We start from the raw sequence: 24,469 nt of genomic DNA, 5'->3' as shown, positions 1-24,469 counted from the left end.
GCCATAAAATAGGACCTCAACAAAAAACATTCCAACTTACCTCCACCCTGAGCTCCGACTTCAGAGTCAGACATTTCTCCCTGGGCAGTCTCCTCTAGTTCTTCATTGACATCCTGAAACGTATCTGTTGTAGGTACAAGAGAGATGATGTTATTAAATGTACAGTATGCGTGACAGTTCAAAAGTCTATGATATAAAGTGTATGTGAACAAATGTACCTATGTGTCTATCCTGAACTCAGCGACCAGACTCATCCACCTCACCAACCGCTCCGCTTCTGCCTCCCCCCTCTGCCAATCCCTCCACTGGCTCCCGATTGCCCAACGCATTAAATTCAAACTACTAACACTGACATACAAAGCCATTCACAATGCTGCCCCAAACTACCTCACCGACCTGATACCCAAATACCACCCAACCCGTAATCTTCGCTCCTCGCAAGACCTCCTACTCTCTAGCTCCCTGGTCTCCTCCTCTCACGCCTGACTGCAGGACTTCTCCAGGACTTACCACATCCTCTGGAACTTACTACCCCAATCCATCAGACTGTCACCTACCCTCCTCACCTTTAGGCGCACCCTGAAAACCCATCTCTTCAGGGAAGCCTACCCCGCCCTCACCTAACAGCCAATCTCCTCCACTCCTCCTACCACTCCATCCCCCTCAGCCACTTCCTCCTGTACCTCTACCCCCTCCCTCCTAGATTGTAAGCTCGAAAGAGCAGGGCCCTCGCACCCCTCGTGTATTGTATTGTTACTGTATTGTCTCATGTTCTGTCCCCCACTATAATGTACAACACTGAGCAAACCTTTTGGCGCTATATAAATACTGTATAATAATAATAATGTACCTAATGTGAAAAATCTGGAACAAAATTCAGTTTAAACTAGCGATGCACCGATACCCTTAATTATTTATTTATTTCAGGTACTTATATAGCGCCATTAATTTACGCAGCACTTTACATATATATTGTACATTCACATCAGTCCCTAACCCTCAAGGGGCGTACAATCTAAGGTCCCTAACCCTCAAGGGGCGTACAATCTAAGGTCCCTAACCCTCAAGGGGCGTACAATCTAAGGTCCCTAACCCTCAAGGGGCGTACAATCTAAGGTCCCTAACCCTCAAGGGGCGTACAATCTAAGGTCCCTAACTCACATTCATACATACACATACTAGGGACAATTTAGAGAGAAGCCAATTAGCCTACCAGCATGTCTTTGGAGTGTGGGAGGAAACCGGAGTACCCGGAAGAAACCCACACAGGCATAGGGAGAACATGCAAACTCCAGGCAGGTGGTGCCGTGGTTGGGATTTGAACCAATGACCCTATTTACATATGAATACCATGTATTTACATGTGAATGATGAAGGTCTGCATGTGAGTCATGGCAATAGGGCAGAGCTAGGGAGCATAAGTGACAGCACTTCTCACTGAGATATCGGGGCACAGTGTGGGACGAAGACTTCAGGGGACAAGGGAATGTAAAGTGGGACAGTTGGCAAGTATGGGGCAACTGCCGATACTTTGCGTTGCGATTTGCGTTCATACAAAATAAATTGGAGCAAATCGCACTGCAAAGAATAGCATATGATTTGAACAGGAATCGTATGCAATTCTTGGCAGTGCAGTTTCATGTTGTATGGACGTAAATTGCACCAAAAATTATCAGTTTCTGGAGCATTTTCATGAGCAGGAATACTTGTGAAAATACTTGGGATGAGCACTGATACCAATATCGTGCATCCCTATTTGTTTTTTTTTTTTTTAATTCAAATATTTATTGATTTTTCATATTTATAAATACATATATAGTAAAAGGGAGAGGAAAAAAAGAACATAACAATACATTTCATCAACGTTCTCATATCATATATAAAATTCTTAATCCTATCTCCTTCTATTGCCACCTATTTATATCCCATGCCTCTACCCCTACACCCTACCACATCCCTCCACCCTCCCACTCTGCATTTTTTTCTTTTTCTCCTTCCCTATAAAATCAAGAAACTTCTCTTCTCATTTCTTATTGCTTCATATATATTCTTTTGATGTACAAAATCTTCCCATTTCTCCCATCTCCTATTATATATCTCCATCTTACCTTCTTGGATATAGTATAATTTCTCCATTTTAATAATCTGATTTACTCTCTCTACCCAATCCTTTTCTCTCGGAACCTCTAAACTATACCAGAATCTAGGTATCAACCCCTTTGCTGCATTCACATAGTACCATATACCCGAATCCTTGTATTTATTCACTGGTATATCTGTCTTATGTAACAAACACACTTCTGGATCTAATCCTATCTTTATCCCTGAGATTTTCTCTATTAAGTTGACCGTTTTCTCCCAAAAACATTGAATCTTTGGGCACTCCCACCAAATATGAAACCACGTACCAATCCCTCCACACCCACGCCAGCGCTCTTGTGTTCTCTCTATACCCATTTTATGTTCCACCTTTGGTGTGATGTGCCATCTTACCAAACTTTTATAATTTACCTCCACTTCTCTCATGCTGATATTTTCATGTGTGAGTCTATATATTTTCCTCTGTTTATCCTCATCTATGTCTATCCCCAAGTCCTTTTCCCATTTTTCTATATACATTGGTTTTACCTCCGTGACTAACTCAGTGAGAATTTTATATATTTTTGCCGTGCCCCGTTTCCCCTCTCCCCGTGATTCCAACAACTTCTCAAACAGGTTCCTATCCTTTCTCCCTCTCATAGGTTTCAGAAGACTCTCAACAAAGTGTTTTAATTGGTGATATTTCCACTCATCAATCTTAATAAAAAGTTCCCTTCCACCTTTCTTTAAATCTTTTAATGTTTTCAATTTCTGTCCATCCATAATATCCCTTAATTGAATGTCTTCCTTTTTAATCCATTTTCCCATAATCCCCTCTATACCTGGTGGAAAATACTCCATATTTCTTAGTGACATTAATTGTGAATTAAAATCCCACTTCATACGTTTATGTAAATTATCCCAAACCTTTAAAACATTCAGTGTATACACACTCGTGGTATTTTTTAAACCTCTATATTGTGTTGGTGCCCATATGCTTCTACTCAGGTCAACTCCACTCAGTTCGTTCTCTATCTTAACCCACCTTTTCCCCCTTATATTGTGTGTCCAGTCATAAATTCTTGTTAAAACTACAGCATTATAGTATCTCCTAAAATCTGGCACTCCCAATCCCCCTCTCTCTTTACCTCTACTCATCAGATCATAGGATATTCTAGGTTTTTTATTTTTCCATATAAATTTTGTTATCATCTTTTTAATTTCTTTAAAAAAGGCCTCTGGGAGTCTTATTGGGATCATCTGAAATTTATACAAGACTTTGGGTACAATTATCATTTTTATCAGATTTATTCGTCCTAACCAAGAGGGGATTCCTCTTCCCAGTATCTTCAGTTCCTCTTTGATCTCATTTAGAAGAGCAATATAATTTAATTTATACAATTTTGTATATGAAGCAGTAAGTTTAACCCCTAAATATTTTATCTCTGTATCTCTCCATATAAAAGGGAATTCTTTTTGTATCTTTTCTTTCTCACCATTTGGAAGATTTACGTTTAAGATCTCAGTTTTTGTCGGGTTGATTTTTAAGTTTGATATTTCCCCATACTCTTTTAAACTTCTTATTAAATTCGGGAGTGTTATCCTAGGATTTCCCACATAAAACAACCGGTCGTCTGCAAAAGCTGCCACTTTATGTTCAGTTTCCCCTATTTGTATTCCCTTTATATCTACGGTCTTCCTAATTGTTTCCAACAAGGGTTCCAATGATAACACAGACAACAATGGGGACAGTGGGCATCCCTGTCTTGTCCCGTTTGACATCCCTATGGGCTCAGACTTTTCACCATTAACCAAAATAACCGCGGATGGCATTTTATACAACTTTCCTATCCACTCCCTCATTCTACCACCTACTCCCATGATCTCTAGGGTATCCATCATAAAGCTCCAGTTTACTCTATCAAAAGCTTTTTCGGCATCGATCGAGAGCACCACTGCCGGGGTTTTCCCTTTCTTAGCTTTCTGGATCAGCAACAAAGTTCTGATTCCGTTGTCTCTACCCTCTCTCCCCGATACAAAACCAACCTGATCCCCCTGGATCCATTCTGGCATCAAGTCTTTCATCCTATTTGCTAAGACCTTTGCATATAACTTTGTATCTATATTTAGAAGTGCAATTGGCCTATAACTAGAGCATTGAGTAGCGTCCTTCCCTTCCTTATGTATAAGTGTTATATGGGCTTGTAGGGATTCCTGTCTAATCTCCATTTCTCCACCCAGGGCATTCATATACTCCTTCAATTTAGGTATTAACAGTTCACTATATTTTTTATAATACCTCACGGTATATCCATCTGGGCCAGGGCTTTTCCCCACCTTAGTATCTTTCAACGCTATCTTTATTTCCTCCTGCGTAATTTCCAACTCCAGGGATCTCAATAGATCTTCATCTATCTTTGGTAGTCCTGCATTTTTTAAATATGCCCTTCTTTTTTCTCTGTTTTCATTTTCACTATTATTTGCTAAATTCTGGGAATTAATATTATACAGCTTGCTATAATATTCCTTGAATACCTTCCCGATCTCTTTAGTAGAGTGAGCCATTTCTCCCTTGGGATTTCTTATTTTTTCTATATAGTTTCTATTTTTCTTTTTTCTCAGGGCTCTCATTAAGTGTTTTCCTGGTCGATCTCCCCATCTATACCTCTCCACTGCTACTTTATTGAGTACTCTCCTCCTTTCTTCTTCCATTAATATCTCCAACTCCTTCTTCTTTCCTATTACCTTCTGCCTTGTCTCACTTGTTGTTCTATTTTTATGGATCTGTTCCAGGTCGTATATTTCTTTTAAGAGCCCCGTCAGTTTCTTACTCCTTTCCCTTTTCTTTTTTGCCCCTAGCGCGATCAATATACCCCTAATATATACCTTATGGGATTCCCAGACAGTGGCCACTGATACATCCCCTGTTTCATTCTCTTGAAAGTATCTTTCCATCTCTTTTCTGATCTGCTGATCGATCTCTTGATCTAATAAAAGGGCCTCATTTAACCTCCATCCTACCCCCCTTGTCAACTGCCTCCCCCATCTTACCTTCATTATAACTGGGGCATGGTCTGAGATAGTCATTGTCTCTATTTCTACTTTAACCACCCTCTCAATAAGTTAATGGTCTACCATTATATAATCCAATCTCGAATAAGTCTCGTGTGCATTAGAGAAGAAGGTATAGTCTCTTTCCTTTCCATGCGTTATTCTCCATATATCCACCAGTTGGCCCTCATGTATCTCCTTCTTTAAGGTCCTCATAGACCTACCTGCATCCCTATTTGTAGCCATAAAATTCGAATGTATTACAATTGTCTCTTTAAGTGTCCTATATGTACTTTTTATTTTATACATGTTATTTGTCCGTGTAATTCTGCTGATCCTGCCAGTTGTCCACTAAGAACAGAAGCCGATCCTTGCTAGCACGGTCAGTTTGCATCCCCTTTTATCCTATTCTGAATTACAGGCAGGCTGTGCAAGTGCCTTCCATGGTCAGTGTCTAGCCACGCACCTGCCCACCCAATGCCTTTGTAGTTATGACCCCCACCCATCTGATGTGCATTTGTAGCCACGCCCTGCCCACCTGATGTGCTTCTATAGCCACGCCCTGCCCATCTGATATGCTTCTATAGCCATGCCTCTGCCCACCTGATGTGCTTCCTTCACATCACAGCCCCTACAATGGTGTCCTTTGCCCCCCCCTTTCCTCACATCACATCCTCTATAGTGGTGTTCTCTGCCCCCCCTTAACATTACAGCCCCTACAGTGGTGTCCTCTGCCCCCCCCCCTTTCCTCACATCACATCCTCTATAGTGGTGTTCTCTGCCACCCCTTAACATTACAGCCCCTACAGTGGTGTCCTCTGCCCCCCCCCCTTTCCTCACATCACATCCTCTATAGTGGTGTTCTCTGCCCCCCCTTAACATTACAGCCCCTACAGTGGTGTTCTCTGCTCCCCCCTTTCCTCACTCACATCACAGTCCCTATAGTAGTGTTCTCTGCCTCTCCCCCTTAACATCACAGCCCCTACAGAGGTGATCTATGCCTCCCCCCACATCACAGCACCTACAATGTTCTCTGCCTCTCCCCTTCACATCACAGCCCCTACAGTGGTGCTCTCTGCCTCCCCCTTCACATCACAGCCCCTACAGTGGTGTTCTCTACCTCCCCCCCTTCACATCACAGCCCCTACAGTGGTGTTCTCTACCTCCCCCCTTCACATCACAGCCCCTACAGTGGTGTTCTCTACCTCCCCCCTTCACATCACAGCCCCCACAGTGGTTTTCTCTACCTCCCCCCCTTCACATCACAGCCCCTACAGTGGTGTTCTCTGCCCCCCCACCCTTAACATCACAGCCCCTACAGTGGTGTTCTCTGCCCCCCCACCCTTAACATCACAGCCCCTACAGTGGTGTTCTCTGACACCCCCCTCCCCCCCTTCACATCACAGCCCCTACAGTGGTGTTCTCTGCCCCCCCACCCTTAACATCACAGCCCCTACGGTGGTGTTCTCTGACACCCCCCTCCCCCCCTTAACATCACAGCCCCTACAGTGGTGTTCTCTGACACCCCCCTCCCCCCCTTAACATCACAGCCCCTACAGTGGTGTTCTCTGACACCCCCCCCCCCTTAACATCACAGCCCCTACAGTGGTGTTCTCTGCCTCTCCCCCTTAATATCACAGCCCCTACAGTGGTGTTCTCTGACACCCCCCTCCCCCCTTAACATCACAGCCACTACAGTGGTGTTCTCTGACACCCCCCTCCCCCCCTTAACATCACAGCCCCTACAGTGATGTTCTCTGCCTCCCCCCTTCACATCACAGCCCCTACAGTGGTGTTCTCTGCCCCTTTACTCTTCTACTTATATGGATAAAACAGAGCGGAGAGTGGAAAGCAGGACACTTCTGGAGCTGCTGGAGTTAACTTTTCATATTAACAAGATGATGATTGGTTGCTAAGACCTCCCTGTGTCCTAGCAACCAATCAGCTGTGTGGGTTTTCTCCCATTCTCCAAAGACATGCTGGTAGGTGAATTGGCTCCTGTCTAAATTGGCCCTAGTATGTGTATGTATGAATGTGAGTTAGGGACTTTAGATTGTACACCCCTTGAGGGTTAGGGCCCTTAGATTGTACACCCCTTGAGGGTTCGGGACCTTAGATTGTACACCCCTTGAGGGTTAGGGACCTTAGATTGTACGCCCCTTGAGGGTTAGGGACCTTAGATTGTACGCCCCTTGAGGGTTAGGGACCTTGGATTGTACACCCCTTGAGGGTTAGGGACTGATGTGAATGTACAATATATATGTAAGGCGCTGTGTAAATTGACAGTGCTATATAAGTACCTGAAATAAATAAATAATATACATAGGGGTTTGTGAATAAAAACTTTCCTGTGCGAATGTGACACAACTTGCCGTTTTTTTGGATAATATAGTTATCTCCTATGATCGTAAGCACCATCTAGTGGCCATAGTGCAGTATGTTTTTTTTTTTTTTTTTTAAATAGCTCAATGAGGAAAATTACTAGAAATAGTTAGACACAAAACACAAGAAGTTTCACTGAGGCTGCATGAGTGTCACATTAGTACGAAGATTTTTTACATAGACCCCTTATTAAAACTTGACATGTAGGATAAAAAAAAACTGCGAGGATTTCTTTACCTTTAACTTTTATATAGCTTCTCTCCATTGGTGGTTTGACAGACTCATGTTCGATTGTGATCTTATACTCTTTATTATCTTTCGTCTTAGAGACGCAGCTGCTTAAAGTGAAAGTACCATCACTCTCCTCTTGTCTCAGCTCAGATACATCATAATCTTTCTTGTCAAATGGCTTAAAAAGCTTAGACTTTGCTTTGTATCGACTCCATGTTACGTCAATCTTCTTTGGGTAGAAATGTGAAATCTCTACTGTTAAAAGTTTGGAATCATGTTTTCTAGTCACAATAGGGATCCCTAAATGCAAAATATAAATTCAAATAAAAAAAAAAGAATTAGAGACAATCAAATCCAATTCTAATGTTCTAATTAGCATAATCTCTTAGCAAAATAAATTCTATAATTTTTTCTCTCTTTGCAGCGATGACAGTGCGGGTTAGACGTCATCTGATTGGGCAGCAACGTCCATGTGACAGTGCTGACTAATCAGAAGTCCCATAGCCCAAACTGTCACCCTACCTGCACCACTATTGCCTGCTGAGGCTGTCAATCACCGGGTCCCGGCCGACGATTCTCGGCTGGGACTCGGTGATCGCCGGTAAAGCTGACAGGGGAGAGATCTGTGTGTAAACAACACAGGTCTCTCTCCTGTCAGCATGGACATGCTGCTTTCTATCACAATGCACAGCAAAGAGAGGGAAAGCAGCATGTCTTCCTAGTAAAACAGCACACAATGTAAGCACAACACAGCATCGCCCCAGATGTTAACCCCTTACTGCCCAGTGCCATTAGTACAGTGTCAGTGCTTTTTATTAGCACTGATCGGATGTCAGTGGCAGTTAGTCAGTTACCACTCAGTGTCAGAATGCCCACCGCAGTCCCGCTATAAGTCACTGATCGCCGCCATTACTAGTATTAAAAAAAAAATTCCAGCTAGTCTGGAGTTGTGATGTTGATTGGTATTGGCGTTCTCAGACCCCTGCTCTTGGTTTTGTTATCTTTTTCCTTTTGTACTCCTCTTTCCTTTTTCTGTTTGTTTTTGGTGTGGCGGTGGATAGCTGCCTTTACTTTGAGTTACTGTTGGTGTTATACTGTTTTTGTCATTTATGTGCCATTGATAGCTCCTGTGTGGGCCCACCTTTTGCACTGTTGGTGTTAGAGCACTGTTTTTTTATAATTTTTTTTATGTGCACGCCCTGCGTGGGCGTGTTTTATTGCTCCTGTCTTAAACTGTTTATAAATTAATAAAAACATTGAAATACAAAACAATTTCCAGTATATGTACCGCCATTTGTAGATGCTATAACTTTCACGTAAACAAATTAATTTACACATATTGGGATTTTGTTCAGCAAAGACACGGAGCAGAATACAATTTGGCCTAAATTTATGAGAAATTTTTTTTTTTGGACGTGTTTAATAGCAAAAAGTCAAAAATATTGTTTTTTTTTTAAATTATTGGTTTTTTTTGTTTATAGCACAAACAATAAAAAATGCAGAGGTGATCAAAACCACCAAAAGAAAGCTCTATTTGTGGGGAAAAAAAGGACATAAATTTCATTTGGGTGCAGCGTTGCATGACCGCACAGTTGTCAGTTAAACTGGTCCACACCTTGACACGGGCGGCCATCTTTGGAAGTGTATATTGCACCATGTAAGTGCGTTTTTTGTTTACTACTCCATAATAAAAGTTATCACACTATCGGAAGCCTCTCTTTTGGGTTATTACTGAGCCCTGAAGGTGATTCCTGGTCCTTGAGCGCACATCGCACCCCGGGAGGTCGCTGACACAAGGATTCTACTGCATACCGGATGAACGTTTACTCCACCGGATACCTGGGAATTCCATTACTGGAGAGGACACGGATGACTCTGGTGACCATAGTAGAGACGACCACCATTCCGGCAGGTTCCCTGATCCAGTGACCAGGAGTAGGTCATTTTACTCCAATGCGCTTTTATTTGCGCTATCTGGTTAGTGCATTCCACAGCCATATTTCCTACCACAGATGTCACAGATTTACGTCACTCCGATGATAGATTGACTTTGACACCTTTATCACCATTTATACCTTCTTAACCATGAGAATGTTATAATATTAGTTGCATAAGACTATTATGATAGCTGCGTTTATATCTTATTAAGTGGTCACTCCGTATTATGAGATAGATCTATTCACTCTAGCGCTGCATGTTTTTGTATATGATTGTCCACCACGAGGCGTTTTGGAGGCTTGCCTTTCATGCCAGCTGCTTCTCTATTTCGCTCTAAAAACTGTCCAGCGCTCGTTATACTCCTTTTTCCAGTTAAAATAATGCAGCGCTGTATCTCAAAAAAATGGCCTGGTCAGGAAGGTGGGGCGGGGGGGAATCCTCAGAAGGGCAAGTGGTTAGGCCTTCACTTAGGACAGTATTGAAATATAGTATTTGGTGCTGCGCTAATAATTAATCCTTTGAAATAAAAATAAACAGAAAATTTCACAGAAAGAGCATATAAATCTCAAAATTAATATAGAATAAAATGCACATGAAAATCATATATAACCGTGGGACCCCCAAAGTACTAGATCTAGAGTGTAACCTAAATGCACCTTAAATTGGTGACTAATGAATATCAAAATATATATAGAATAGAATACACATGAAAATGCAAAATCATATATGACGGTGAAACCCCCAAAATATATCCAAGGTGTAACCTTCCCTTAATAGTCTCTATTAAAAAAAGTAATCTTCAGCCGTTGCAACAAAAAAAGAGAAACAACGGCAGTAACATGTCTAATATGTGTATTTCTTATGATCATCAGCTCCATCTAGTGGCCATAATGTTGTATTTTCCTGAAATGCTGCAATTAGGAAAAGACTGCTTTATGGCCACTAGATGGAGCTGATGATCATATTGCCATCATACACATATTAGCCACATTACAGAGAAAATGTCTGATGGATGTGTGGATGATGAGGCAGTAGACCCCCTGGTGTAAATCTTTTCATCATTTACAGCAGTGTACCCAGGGAAAGTACATTTTCACAGAATTTTCTAGTGTCTGCATTTTAGAGCCCCTATTAAAATTCTAAAGTAATACCTGTTACTGTGAGCTCTCCGGTCCCCTTCTCCAGAGGGGCCTCCAGACTTGGGTGTGTCACCCGGCAGATGAACTCTGATTTGCGCTCTTTTTTCAGCAACACATTTACGATGAGAGAGGCGGTACAGGTGTAAGTCTGATCAGACCCCTGTGTGACCACCAACTCCGGAATCTTGTATTTATCACTGGGAGACACGGCATACAGCTCCGGATTTCCTGCTTCTTTCCATAACCACTTCACCTCCAGATTGTCAGGGAAATACCCCCAAATCACACACTGTAGCTTGGCTTCTCTGCTGTTTATTAAAGATGGGACTTGAATTTCATCCATCGTTGGACGCCAAGGAAGATCTGAAACAAAGAATAATCAGAACACAAGCCAATGAGTATAGAGTGGGGAAGAATAGGCTACATTATGAACAGAATGTGACACTCAGAAAAATTTCCAAAAATTATGCTTTATTACACTTATAAATATGACATATGGGCAGTCGCCCTGGTTTACCATCACCTCAGTATGAGACAATACACACAGACCTAAAACCATTAAAATAACACCAACACCGGTCTAAATGCATGTGCAACAGAGAAAATGACTACAAGAGTCTAATGTCCCTGTGACACAAACACATAGGTGAACACTTCCCAAAGGAGGTGTATCCAAAAATTATACCATAGGTATACTCACCAAGACATATAGAAAACCCACTGCTGCTAACACCCTATTAGAAGCTAGAAGCCACCACCCGCGTTCACTGATTTCAGGGATTCCAGTGGGACAGTTTTTGAGATGTCGGAGAAATTGTTCGAACATGAATGACTTTAGGATGGAGGCTCAGGACCTCTACAGAAGATTTAGGGAAAGGGGATATTCCCACTCTCAAATTAGAAATGCTCGGAGACGGGCATATCAAACTGACCGCAAGGACTTATTATCTCCCAAAATGGATGAGAAGGTCAAATTAAGTGACCAACCTGTTAGAATGATAACCCAATTTGGAGCCCAATGGCAAGATGTAAAATTAATATTAGAAAAACATTGGAAGATTTTAACTCAATGCCCCAAGTTGAGTAGGATTGTAGGTGAACGCCCCCAGATGGTAGCAAGAAGAGCACCAAATCTTGGTGATCTTCTTATCCATTCTGATTATCAACCATTAAAACAAACAACATGGTTAAAATCACGTACCAAGGGGATGTTTAAATGTGGAAAATGTCAAATCTGTAAATACGTGGACCGTACGGATTCCTTTCATGACTCTGGAAATAACACTCACTATAAAATTCAAAGCCTCATAAATTGCTCTACAGTGAGAGTGCTATACATCTTAACCTGTCCCTGTAAAAAGATGTATATTGGTAAGACCAAAAGACAACTTAAAGTACGAATAGGTGAACATCTTAGAGATATTGATCAAATGATTTGATATTATCAAATGATCCTGAGAGTAATCTTGCTCAGCATTACGCTAAATATCATGGAGGTAAACTGGATGGTACAAAAGTGAAAGGTTTCTATGCATTGCATTTTCCACAAAGGAGAGGTGATTTTGATAGAGAACTGCTTAAAAAGGAGAAATACTGGATATATAAACTTGATACACTGTACCCAAAGGGGTTAAATGTGGAATGTGATCTCCAAGTATTTTTGGATAAATAGTTTTATATGTTTAGGTACCTTTATATTGCCACACGTTAGCTAATCTATGGCATTTCTCCGTTTTCAATAATAGTTGGAGCATATGCTAAATAATCAAGGTAAACCTCTTTGTACTTGGGAATAATAATGACAATATGTATGATCTTACGTTATGGATTTAAATATAGCTCTAGAAAAACATAGAAGGATTGACCGTTGAGCTAATTATTCCCCCTTTTCCTTTTTTCCTCCTTTCTTCCCCCTTTTTTTCCCCCCTTCTTTTTCCCTTAATAATAATTATACCATAAGATGGATATTTAAAATTGGGGTTTTTGTGTTGAAACAATCCATAATGAGAATATTTAGGTGATATTGCCATCTTGTGGTGTGCTGTGGTAATTTACATTGCTCTTTTAAGAATTCGATTCAATGAATGGACCTGTTGATTCTTTTACTAATATCGCCATCTTCTGGTTAGAGTGTGATAATGTTTTAACTGATCAGTATATTTGATTCATGATCTTTTGATTTATATATGCATTGTAAAAATTGCCAAGCCTCTTCCCTCTCTGATGTCTCCAGTTGTCTGTATTTTTTATATTTAACAATGACCAGCAGCTGTGCTAAGTATTTAGCCCCCTTTCTTCTTCCATTAGGTTGGTTTTTTGCATAAATGGGTGGGGTGTAACCCACTATAAATAGGAAATTGAGATGTGGTTGTTTCATTGGTCCTGACGAAGCTGAGTGAGATACGCCCACTCGGCGAAACGCGTTGACGTCATACGTCAGATACGTCACTTCCGGTCATGCGCACTAGGTGGAACGCACGCTGACCCATTAGGAGGAAGCCATCTTCACATGCCATGAGGCAAGCCTAAGCAGCACAGGCGCCAAGAGGGGGCTGGAACCCGCGGTATATCGGCGGATGTCAGCGGTGGTTCCTTGGCCTCTTTGGCCTTGTATGGCAATACCTATGAAGGACATCCTTTCCGTTCCTATTATCTATTGCACAGGTGGTGAGTGGACTGTTACAGGACATTAGATATATGGTCCTCTGTGATTATATGACCTATATATCCTACATAGAGTGTAAGCTCTGTCAGTGACTCTTCCACATATTGTTTGTTTTACTACAGGATGGGGACATCATGGTGCTTTTTATGGGAAACAAGATATACCACATGCATTTCAACAGGCAGAAGATCTTTTGGGATGTGTCTTGTTTTTCTTACAGAAAGTGGTGTGTAGTCCACATGTAGTGGTGAAGAAACCATTTCAAGCAGAGTGCTGCTTTTTGCATCTTTTCTTCCATCCTGGGAATAAATGGGGCATATTCTCATTTAAGAGCTCTAGGAAACAGCTGTTTATACAGATGAATGGGCCCCAACCACTTGTGCCGGCATAGGAATGTATTGTATTATACATATGACATTATTGTCTTTTTTCATACAGGCCTGAGGCTCATTGTTCTCCTCTTGACGCATATTGTGCTTGCTGCATTGCATACATGTGATATCCATATCCATAGTATAATTTTTGGATTCCCTGTTTGGGATATTACCATTATGGCAATTGCCGAATTCTGATATTATTACATGTATTATGGTATACCTATGGTATAATTTTTGGATACACCTCCTTTGGGAAGTGTTCACCTATGTGTTTGTGTCACAGGGACATTAGACTCTTGTAGTCATTTTCTCTGTTGCACATGCATTTAGACCGGTCTTGGTGTTATTTTAATGGTTTTAGGTCTGTGTGTATTGTCTCATACTGAGGTGATGGTAAACCAGGGCGACTGCCCATATGTCATATTTATAAGTGTAATAAAGCATAATTTTTGGAAATTTTTCTGAGTGTCACATTCTGTTCATAATGTAGCCGCTTTTCTGTGAATCTCTTTTCACAAATCCTCCTTTTTGCATGCCTTTTTTGGCTACTGAATGGAGACCAAATATTGGGTGATACGATAATTTATTTTATAACCTCTCAATTATTATCTTTAGCATATGGGGAAGAATAGGCACCTCTGCCAGTACTTTGTAATCTGATAGCGCCACCATTGATTTCAAATTTCACATCCCCCCTTATGTATTATACATGGTGATCATATCCCCCCTTATGTATTATACATGGTGATCATATCCCCCTTATGTATTATACATGGAGATCATATCCCCTCTTATGTATTATACATGGAGATCATATCCCCCCTTATGTATTATACATGGAGATCATATCCCCCCTTATGTATTATACATGGAGATCATATCCCTCCTTATGTATTATACATGGAGATCATATCCCCCCTTATGTATTATACATGGAGATCATATCCCTCCTTATGTATTATACATGGAGATCATATCCCCCCTTATGTATTATACATGGAGATCATATCCCCCCCTTATGTATTATACATGGAGATCATATCCCCCCTTATGTATTATACATGGAGATCATATCGCCCCTTATGTATTATACATGGAGATCATATCCCCCCTTATGTATTATACATCGAGATCATATCCCCCCTTATGTATTATACATGGTGATCATATCCCCCCTTATGTATTATACATGGAGATCATATCCCCCTTATGTATTATACATGGAGATCATATCCCCCTTATGTATTATACATGGAGATCATATCTCCCCTTATGTATTATACATGGAGATCATATCCCCCCTTATGTATTATACATGGAGATCATATCCCCCTTATGTATTATACATGGAGATCATATCCCCCTTATGTATTATACATGGAGATCATATCCCTCCCTTATGTATTATACATGGAGATCATATCCCCCCTTATGTATTATACATGGAGATCATATCCCCCTTATGTATTATACATGGAGATCATATCCCCCTTATGTATTATACATGGAGATCATATCTCCCCTTATGTATTATACATGGAGATCATATCCTTCTTATGTATTATACATGGAGATCATATCCCCCCTTATGTATTATACATGGAGATCATATCCCCCCTTATGTATTATACATGGAGATCATATCCCCCTTATGTATTATACATGGAGATCATATCCCCCCTTTTGTATTATACATGGAGATCATATCCCCCCTTTTGTATTATACATGGAGATCATATCCCCCCTTATGTATTATACATGGAGATCATATCCCCCCTTATGTATTATACATGGAGATCATATCCCCCCTTATGTATTATACATGGGTATCATATCCCCCCTTATGTATTATACATGGGGATTATATCCCCCCTTATGTATTATACATGGAGATCATATCCCCCTTATGTATTATACATGGAGATCATATCCCCCTTATGTATTATACATGGGGATTATATCCCCCTTATGTATTATACATGGTGATCATATCCCCCTTATGTATTATACATGGGGATTATATCCCCCTTATGTATTATACATGGTGATCATATCCCCCTTATGTATTATACATGGAGATCATATCCCCCCCTTATGTATTATACATGGGGATCATATCCCCCTTATGTATTATACATGGAGATCATATCCCCCCTTATGTATTATACATGGAGATCATATCCCCCTTATGTATTATACATGGAGATCATATCCCCCTTATGTATTATACATGGTGATCATATCCCCCTTATGTATTATACATGGAGATCACATCCCTCTTATGTATTATACATGGAGATCATACCCCCCTTATGTATTATACATGGAGATCATACCCCCCTTATGTATTATACATGGAGATCATACCCCCCCTCTTAAACGCCCCTCTTCTCAAGAGATAATACATTCAAGTCCTCTAATCTTTCTCATAGCTGATCTCCTCCATGCCTCTTATCAGTTTGGTTGCCCTTCTCTGTACTTTCTCCAGTTCCCCAATGTTCTTTTTGTGAATTGGTGCCCAAAACTGAACTCCATATTCCAGATGAGGTATTACTAATGACGGGTGACTCCACCCTCTTGTGACCTCATCAACCCAGCATGCCCCAGTTGGTGACTTCACAAGGGGGAAGGCCACACAGTGACGTCACCGGGTGCCTTGCCCCTTAGTTTATGTAGTGGTGGGAGGCAGTGGAGCTGTCAGATGGCGGAAGCCAGCGTCGGGTTGAGACCTGTTTTTTTTTTCCAGGCTGGCAGCATTCATCGTAATTGAAGCTGGATTTATTTTGGGGGACATTGTTTTTGTGTTTTTGTTAAATAAAGGACTTGTTTTTATTTATTTTTGACACTTTTTTGGTGATTGAGTAGGGGTGCAATGTACCCCATATTCATTCACATAGGGGGGGACTGGGATCTGGGGGCCCTCTTGTTAAAGGGGGCTTCCAGATTCCGATAAGCTCTCCGCCCGCAGACCCCCAGAACCACCGATCTGGGTTGTGGGATAGAGGCCCTAGTCCCCACTAACATGTACTAACACTAACATGTGGGGACAAGGTGCTTTGGGGGGGAGCCCCCCTACCACAAAGCACCTCCCCATGTTGAGGGCATGTAACCACCAGCTATAACACAGGACAGGAGGAAGCACTACAGTGCTCAGAAACCGCACAGGACTTTTTTTCAATTCTCAGTGCGGATGCGCTGCATATCTGTAAACAGCTTCAATAGAAACCAATGTTATTTCACATATCATGCGAATCGGATGCTATTTAAAACGGGATTATATGTTCAAATATGTGAACCGGCACTAAGGAGGATTGGGCTAACTACAGGCACACCTGCCCTTAATTTATCCACTGCTATGTATGCTACGACCTGGAGACTCTCAAAACTACATAGTTAGGACCACAGTATAAAGGGGAGACTTTGGCGAGGTGCTATGGCTTTCACGTCTATTTGCATTTTTTTTTAATTAATTGCAGCTTACAAAACATGCGAACAATCTACAATTTATTACAATTTTTCCAAACCCTTGATCTTTACTGCTGCTGATGGGTGACAGTACAAAGATTTTATCCATTGAAACATTTTGGGCCCAAGCCCTATTGCGTCTAGGGTACTCATCATAAATCCCCAATCTACCCTATCGACAGGAGTACCACTGGGGATTTCTCTTTCTTGCTTTTTTGTAAGAGCTATAACGGTCTCGGTCCATTATCTCTACCTTCCCTCCCCGGTATAAACCCAACCTGATCTAGATGTATCAGTTCCGTCACTGAATCCTTCAACCTATTAGCAATTACCGTATTTTCCGGCGTATAAGGCGACTGGGTGTATAAGACGACCCCCTAATTTTCCAGTTACATAGGTTTTGGGCTATACTCGCCGTATAAGACTACCCCCCTTCCGAGGCGACACCATTTAAAAACATCAGATTTTTTAATTGAAATGGTTATGACTTATTGGTACTTAAAATCTTTCAAAATCCTCATGTTCATCCTCTGGCATCATAAGTTCATGAATGACATCTTGTGATACATTTGTAAGACAGTCATCATATGGATCAAATTCCAAATCAGATGTTACTGCTGGATGTGCGGTAATACAGCAGCTTCGGCTACATACAGTATACAGTATATATACAGCCCGCTGGATGTGCAGTAATGTACATACAGTATACCGTATATATATACAGCCTGCTGGATGTGCAGTATATACAGTATACTGAGCCAAGCGGTTTCAAAACGTTCCGGTACGTCCGAACGGTAATCAGCCCGCTGGATGCGTGTATGTACGGTAGCTGCGGCTACATACAGTATACACTGGGCCAATCACAGCGAGCGATGTATTCTACTAATGAATACAAAGCCTGCTCGGATTGGCTGAGGTTGTGACATCATCAGCCCACCTCTCTGACTCAGCCAATTAATTAATTAATTACTCTGCAGCACATGCTGTTACAGAAGTCAATGACAGTCAATAATAGTTTGCTTTAAAACTCTTTAACTGAATGTTATGAATATGTAGCTACTTTAATATTCATAGTATGGCAACAGGTGCAAGGTAGATGTAAACAGGAAAAAATGTCACCTTTTAAAGACAGTTCCCGATAACCCGGCTGATCCAGAGATTCGTGAGTCCAGGTCACTCGTACTTTAAAATCAGGATCCTTGAAGTGTTTCCAGGGGATCCTACAGTCACTGTTGCACCGAAATGTGTAATCGCTGTCATTTGATATATTCTCAGTAGACGGCAGTTCTTGGTTACTTCCAACTCCGCAGCTCCATTTTATCTGGACATCTCTAGGATAAAAGTTCTCCAGGGTCAAAAGACACAAAACATTTCCTGAGTTACCTAGGGACAGATCAATCGGCTCCTTTACTGATGGCTTTTCTGGAAAATTAAGTGAATGAGGCATTTATTAATAAATGATATAACAGGCAGTCTATATTACTAGGTAAACCCTAACAACGAACTCCTCTTATTTTAATGAAAATGAGTACCTCCTGCGCTCCTAACTAGACCAATAAATGAATAAACTAATAAAGCTGCCAACATCCAATCATATACCTAATGATCTATGGACAAATTGCACAGTAAATGATGTAGCGTTATCTATATTACATAATAAATGCATAAGTGAATATCATAACCAGAATAGCCAAAGATAAATAAAATAAGTGAAAAAATATAAATGTCATGCCTTCAGCAATTTGTTCTTTGTTAATTAGGCATTATTAGTATGCCTTATCAGTTTGTAATTCTCTGTTCATTGTGTAACTGCTCCATCTAGTGGCTGTTTGTATACACTGCATCTTTTCACAGTAGAAGTTTGACCCATTTCAGCTTCCATAGCTTGTAGCCTATGAACTCTGATTACATCATCAGCCCTGCATAGCAGCCATTTCCTCATCACAGACTCCATTCCTGCGGTATGCTGGTAGGATCCAGCCCTCACATTCAGGTTCACAATAGCATCGTCGTTTCACCTCTTATATCTTTGCAATAAAGACAAAGTTGGACGTTGCTTCTTTGTCAACTCATTGCCGAGAAAGGTTTAGCTGTCTGTCAAGCTATGTACCTTCACACATAAGGAGGACAGAACAGTGAAACGACGGCTTCTTACAAGCTGGATACGAGGACTGCGACTCCTGAAGTCCTGACTGCAGTGAAACGACGGCTTCTTACAAGCTGGATACGAGGACTGCGACTCCTGAAGTCCTGACTGCAGTGAAACGACGGCTTCTTACAAGCTGGATACGAGGACTGCGACTCCTGAAGTCCTGACTGCAGTGAAACGACGGCTTCTTACAAGCTGGATACGAGGACTGCGACTCCTGAAGTCCTGACTGCAGTGAAACGACGGCTTCTTACAAGCTGGATACGAGGACTGCGACTCCTGAAGTCCTGACTGCAGTGAAACGACGGCTTCTTACAAGCTGGATACGAGGACTGCGACTCCTGAAGTCCTGACTGCAGTGAAACGACGGCTTCTTACAAGCTGGATACGAGGACTGCGACTCCTGAAGTCCTGACTGCAGCGAAACGGTGGCTTCTCACAAGCTGGATAAGAGGAACTACGCAGCATCGCCACCCGCAGCGGTTGCAAGTGTGCTAACCCGTTCACAGCATCATCATGTCAGCAAGGGAATCCGGACAGTTCGAGACAAGGTCTCGCATCTCAGTTAACTCCAGAGGCTCAGGGAGATCTTTGAGCAGCTCCACCGTCGCCATTGCCCGCGCGAAGGCCGAAGCCGCCAAAACCCGCGCGACATTTGCCGAACAAGAAAGACAATTAAAAATAGAGAAAGCATGCACGGAAGCAGCTCTAGAAAAGCTAACTGTGGAAAAAGAAGCTGCAGCTGCTGTAGCAGAAGCAGAGGCTTTAGAGGAAGCAGCAAACTTCACAAGCGATAGACTCAGCTACATAAGTAGGCCCGAAAGCAGTCTTCACAATAACTTGCAACGCACTTCAGATTACGTACTGCAACATGCTAAGTCAGAAGACGGCCTAAATCCAGGTCCAAGAGCGACATCAACCCCTGCTAAGGAGCTCCAACAGACTCCAGTCATACAACAAGCGACCTCAGTTAACCAAAGACCCTGCATGGAACAAGTCGACGGTTCCATAGAACATCAACCCTCAATGCAACCTGCATTCAAACCCACAAATGATCGCAGTATGGTCAAACCCTTTAAGGAAGAACAAGTAGATGGTGCCTATTACAGCAACAATCTGTCAAACAGAGATACAGGTATGTCAGATTTTCTAAAATTCTTTGCCCGACGTGAGTTAATAACCAAGGGACTCTCCAAGTTTAATGACAGACCTGAAAGCTATAGGTCATGGCGATCATCATTCAGGAATAATATCAGAGATCTGGATCTGTCTGCATGTGAAGAAATAGATCTTCTTGTCAAGTGGCTAGGAAATGAGTCGACAGAGCATGCAAGGCGGATTAGAGACATTAATATTAACTACCCAATCAGAGGGTTAAACATGATATGGGAGAGACTTGAGGAGTGTTACGGCTCACCAGAAGTGATAGAGAACGCACTTTTCAAAAGAATTGAGGATTTCCCTAAGATCCAAAACAAAGATTCCCAGAAGCTAAGAGAACTGAGTGATCTGTTAACAGAGCTACAAGTTGCCAAAACTGAAGGAGACTTACAAGGTCTGGCATTCTTAGATACTGCACGTGGTGTAAACCCCATAGTACAAAAATTACCGTACAACCTGCAAGAGAAGTGGATTGCTCAAGGCTCCAGGTACAAGCAACAGTACGATGTCTCGTTCCCTCCATTCTCTTTTTTTATGGACTTCGTGCACCAACAAGCAAAAACTAGGAATGATCCCAGCTTTAACTTCTCGATGTTTGACACCGCTTACCCCAAATCAGGTAAACCTATCTCACTTCGTAACATGAAAGGTACACCAGTTGCAGTACACAAAACCAGTGTGTCTCTTAAAGACTCCTCAAACAAAACCTACAGTACTACAGAGTCTGAGACGATCTCCACAAAGGACCCATGCAGAGAATGTCCTCTACATAAGAAACCACACTCATTGTTGAAATGCAGAGGATTTAGAGGAAAACTTCTCAGGGATCGCAGAACTTTCCTCAAGGAAAACCACATTTGCTACAGGTGTTGTGCCTCAACCTCTCATCTTGCAAAGGACTGCACAGCGAACATCAAATGCTCAGAATGCAACAGTGAAGCGCACAATACAGCTTTACACCCTGGGCCAGCCCCATGGACTCTCACACCCCCAGACCAGGCTGTAGAGCACGGCGGGGAGGAGGGAGACACAGTACCTCCTGAAGTGACACCCCAGTGCACCCAAGTCTGTGGAGAAGGTCTTAGTAACAAATCTTGCTCCAAGATTTGTCTTGTTACAGTTTACCCCATCGGTCATAAAGAGAAAGCGGTAAGGTTGTATGCCATCCTTGATGACCAAAGCAATAGATCTCTTGCAAACTCAGCCTTCTTTGATATCTTCAGTATTAAAGGACACTGCTCTTCATATTCACTTAAAACTTGCGCTGGTGTGAGTGAAGAAAAAGGCAGAAGAGCTACTGGTTTCCAAGTCGAATCCATAAATAGTGAAGCATCCCTGCAGCTACCTACCTTGATTGAATGCAATCAGATCCCAAACAATAGAGAAGAGATTCCTACACCTGAGGCAGCATTACATCATGAACATTTAAAGACCATAGCGCATCTCATACCTGCACTCGACCCAAAGGCCCAAATAGTACTTCTCCTTGGGAGAGATATCATAAGAGTCCACAAGGTAAGAAAACAAATAAATGGTCCTCATAGTTCTCCATATGCTCAGAAGCTTGACCTGGGGTGGGTCATCATAGGTGATGTTTGCCTAGGAAATGTTCACAAGCCAACCACAGTGAATTCTCTTTACACAAATACCTTGGAGAATGGACGTCCATCCCTCTTTCAGCCTTGTCCTAACAGATTCCTTCTAAGAGAGAAGCCGGCAAGTGTGCTATATCCTGACTTTACAGAAACCGAGAACCACTCTTGCAGTGAAGACCAAGATCACTTGGGGTGCACGGTGTTCCAGAGGACAAAGGAAGACCACAAGATAGCTCCCTCTATCGAAGATGAGGCCTTCTTGGGCATAATGGAACAAGGATTCTTCAAGGATAAAACAAACACCTGGGTTGCACCACTACCTTTCAAAACACAGAGACGTCATCTTCCCAACAACAGGTATCAGGCCTTAAAACGCTTCTGTTCACTTAGACGCAACTTTCAGAAAAGACCAGAGATGATGGAACATTTCTTCTTATTCATGAAAAAGATGTTTGAGAACAATCATGCAGAAGTAGCTCCACCCCTAAAAGAAAAAGAAGAATGCTGGTATCTACCAATCTTCGGCGTTTACCACCCTAAGAAGCCAGGACGAATCCGAGTGGTATTTGACTCCAGTTCACAGTATGAGGGAGTCTCTCTCAATGATGTCCTTTTGACAGGACCAGACCTCAATAACACACTTCTCGGTGTCCTCATCAGATTCCGTAAAGAACCCATCGCTATAGTTGCCGACATACAACAAATGTTCTATTGTTTCCTAGTAAAAGAAGAGCACAGGAACTTCTTGAGATTTCTTTGGTTCAAGGACAATGACCCTACTCAAGACATCATAGAATATCGCATGAAGGTCCATGTTTTTGGCAACAGCCCATCTCCAGCTGTCGCTATTTATGGACTCAGACTCTCTGCTCAAGAAGGTGAAAAAGACTATGGGAAAGACGTTAAGAAGTTTGTTGAAAGAGACTTCTATGTAGATGATGGCTTAAAGTCGCTTCCCTCACCAGAGGCTGCAATCAGTCTACTCAAAAGGACCCAGAGTATGCTTTCCTGTTCAAACCTCAGACTTCATAAGATAGCTTCAAACAGCAAAGTTGTTATGGAAGCCTTCTCTACTCAAGATCATGCCAGTGATTTGAAAGATCTAGACTTAGCGACAGACCCGATACCCATGCAGCGCAGCCTAGGGCTCAGCTGGGACCTCAAATCTGACACCTTTACCTTTCAGGTCGACCAAGAGCAAAAGCCTTTCACACGACGTGGAGTGTTATCTACCATTAACAGTCTATATGATCCACTTGGATTTGCAGCTCCTGTGATCATCCAAGGTAAGACTCTGCTCAGAGAGTTAACCACAGATACGTGTGATTGGGATTCGCCACTTCCCTCAGAGAAAGAAGCACTATGGATAGCATGGAGAAACTCTCTACAGGCATTATCTAACTTACATATCTATAGGCCATATGCCCACTTCTCCCCTGCAGAAGTTCAGTCTAGGCAGCTGTGCATATTTTGTGATGCTTCGGTAAAAGCAATCGCTGCAGTCGCTTACCTTAAAACTATAAACATTAAAGGTCAAGTCCAAATTGGCTTTGTAATGGGCAAGGCAAAACTGGCACCAAGCCCTGAGATTACCATACCAAGACTGGAACTTTGTGCCGCTGTTCTGGCAGTAGAGCTGGCAGATCTCATTGTGTCAGAAATAGATATAAAACTTGTCAGTACAATGTTTCATACAGACAGCAAAGTAGTATTGGGCTACATTTACAATGAGACTAGGAGATTCTATGTCTATGTTCATAACAGAGTTCAAAGAATTAGGAGGTCAACACAGCCTACCCAGTGGTGCTATGTACCAACTGACCTCAACCCAGCAGACCATGCTACAAGAGCTGTTCCAGCAGCTCACCTTAAAGATACTACGTGGTTCACAGGGCCACCATTCCTCTACAAACCTGTACTTGACACCCTGGAGAAATACTCATTTCAGCTATTAGAACCAAATGCTGATGCAGAGATTCGTCCTCATATTTCTGTACTCACCACAAGAGTTTCTCACAAAGAGCTTGGATCCAAACGATTCAACAAGTTTTCTACGTGGAAATCACTGAACAGTGCTATAGCCAGCTTGATCCACATAGCCAGATCCTTTAGAGCCACACCTACAGGATCAGATCACTGCAAAGGTTGGCATTACTGTCACAAGGCCCATACAGTGGATGAGCTCACACAGGCCAGAGACGTTATCATCCGTTGTATCCAACAAGAGGTTTATACTC

The 24,469-nt window shown here is 42.0% G+C and overlaps 1 protein-coding gene across 1 annotated transcript in view; it reads right to left on the bottom strand.

Annotated features, from left to right (window-relative positions):
• The window catches only part of LOC149472046 (uncharacterized), a 101,232-nt gene that overhangs the window by 20,147 nt on the left and 56,616 nt on the right, over positions 1 to 24,469 (bottom strand). Inside the window, exons 7-10 of the mRNA XM_089693229.1 lie at positions 18,447 to 18,749; positions 10,833 to 11,183; positions 7,750 to 8,043; positions 41 to 124 (exon numbers count right to left, since the gene is read on the bottom strand). Coding sequence (XP_089549355.1) covers positions 41 to 124; positions 7,750 to 8,043; positions 10,833 to 11,183; positions 18,447 to 18,749 — 1,032 coding nt within the window. The remainder of the gene's footprint in view (positions 1 to 40; positions 125 to 7,749; positions 8,044 to 10,832; positions 11,184 to 18,446; positions 18,750 to 24,469) is intronic.

Source organism: Staurois parvus, unplaced genomic scaffold (assembly GCF_062004578.1).
Source record: "Staurois parvus isolate SC_StPar_1 unplaced genomic scaffold, SC_StPar_1.0 ptg000024l, whole genome shotgun sequence".
Lineage (NCBI taxonomy): Eukaryota > Metazoa > Chordata > Amphibia > Anura > Ranidae > Staurois > Staurois parvus.
This window is presented reverse-complemented; position numbering and strand designations above follow the sequence as displayed.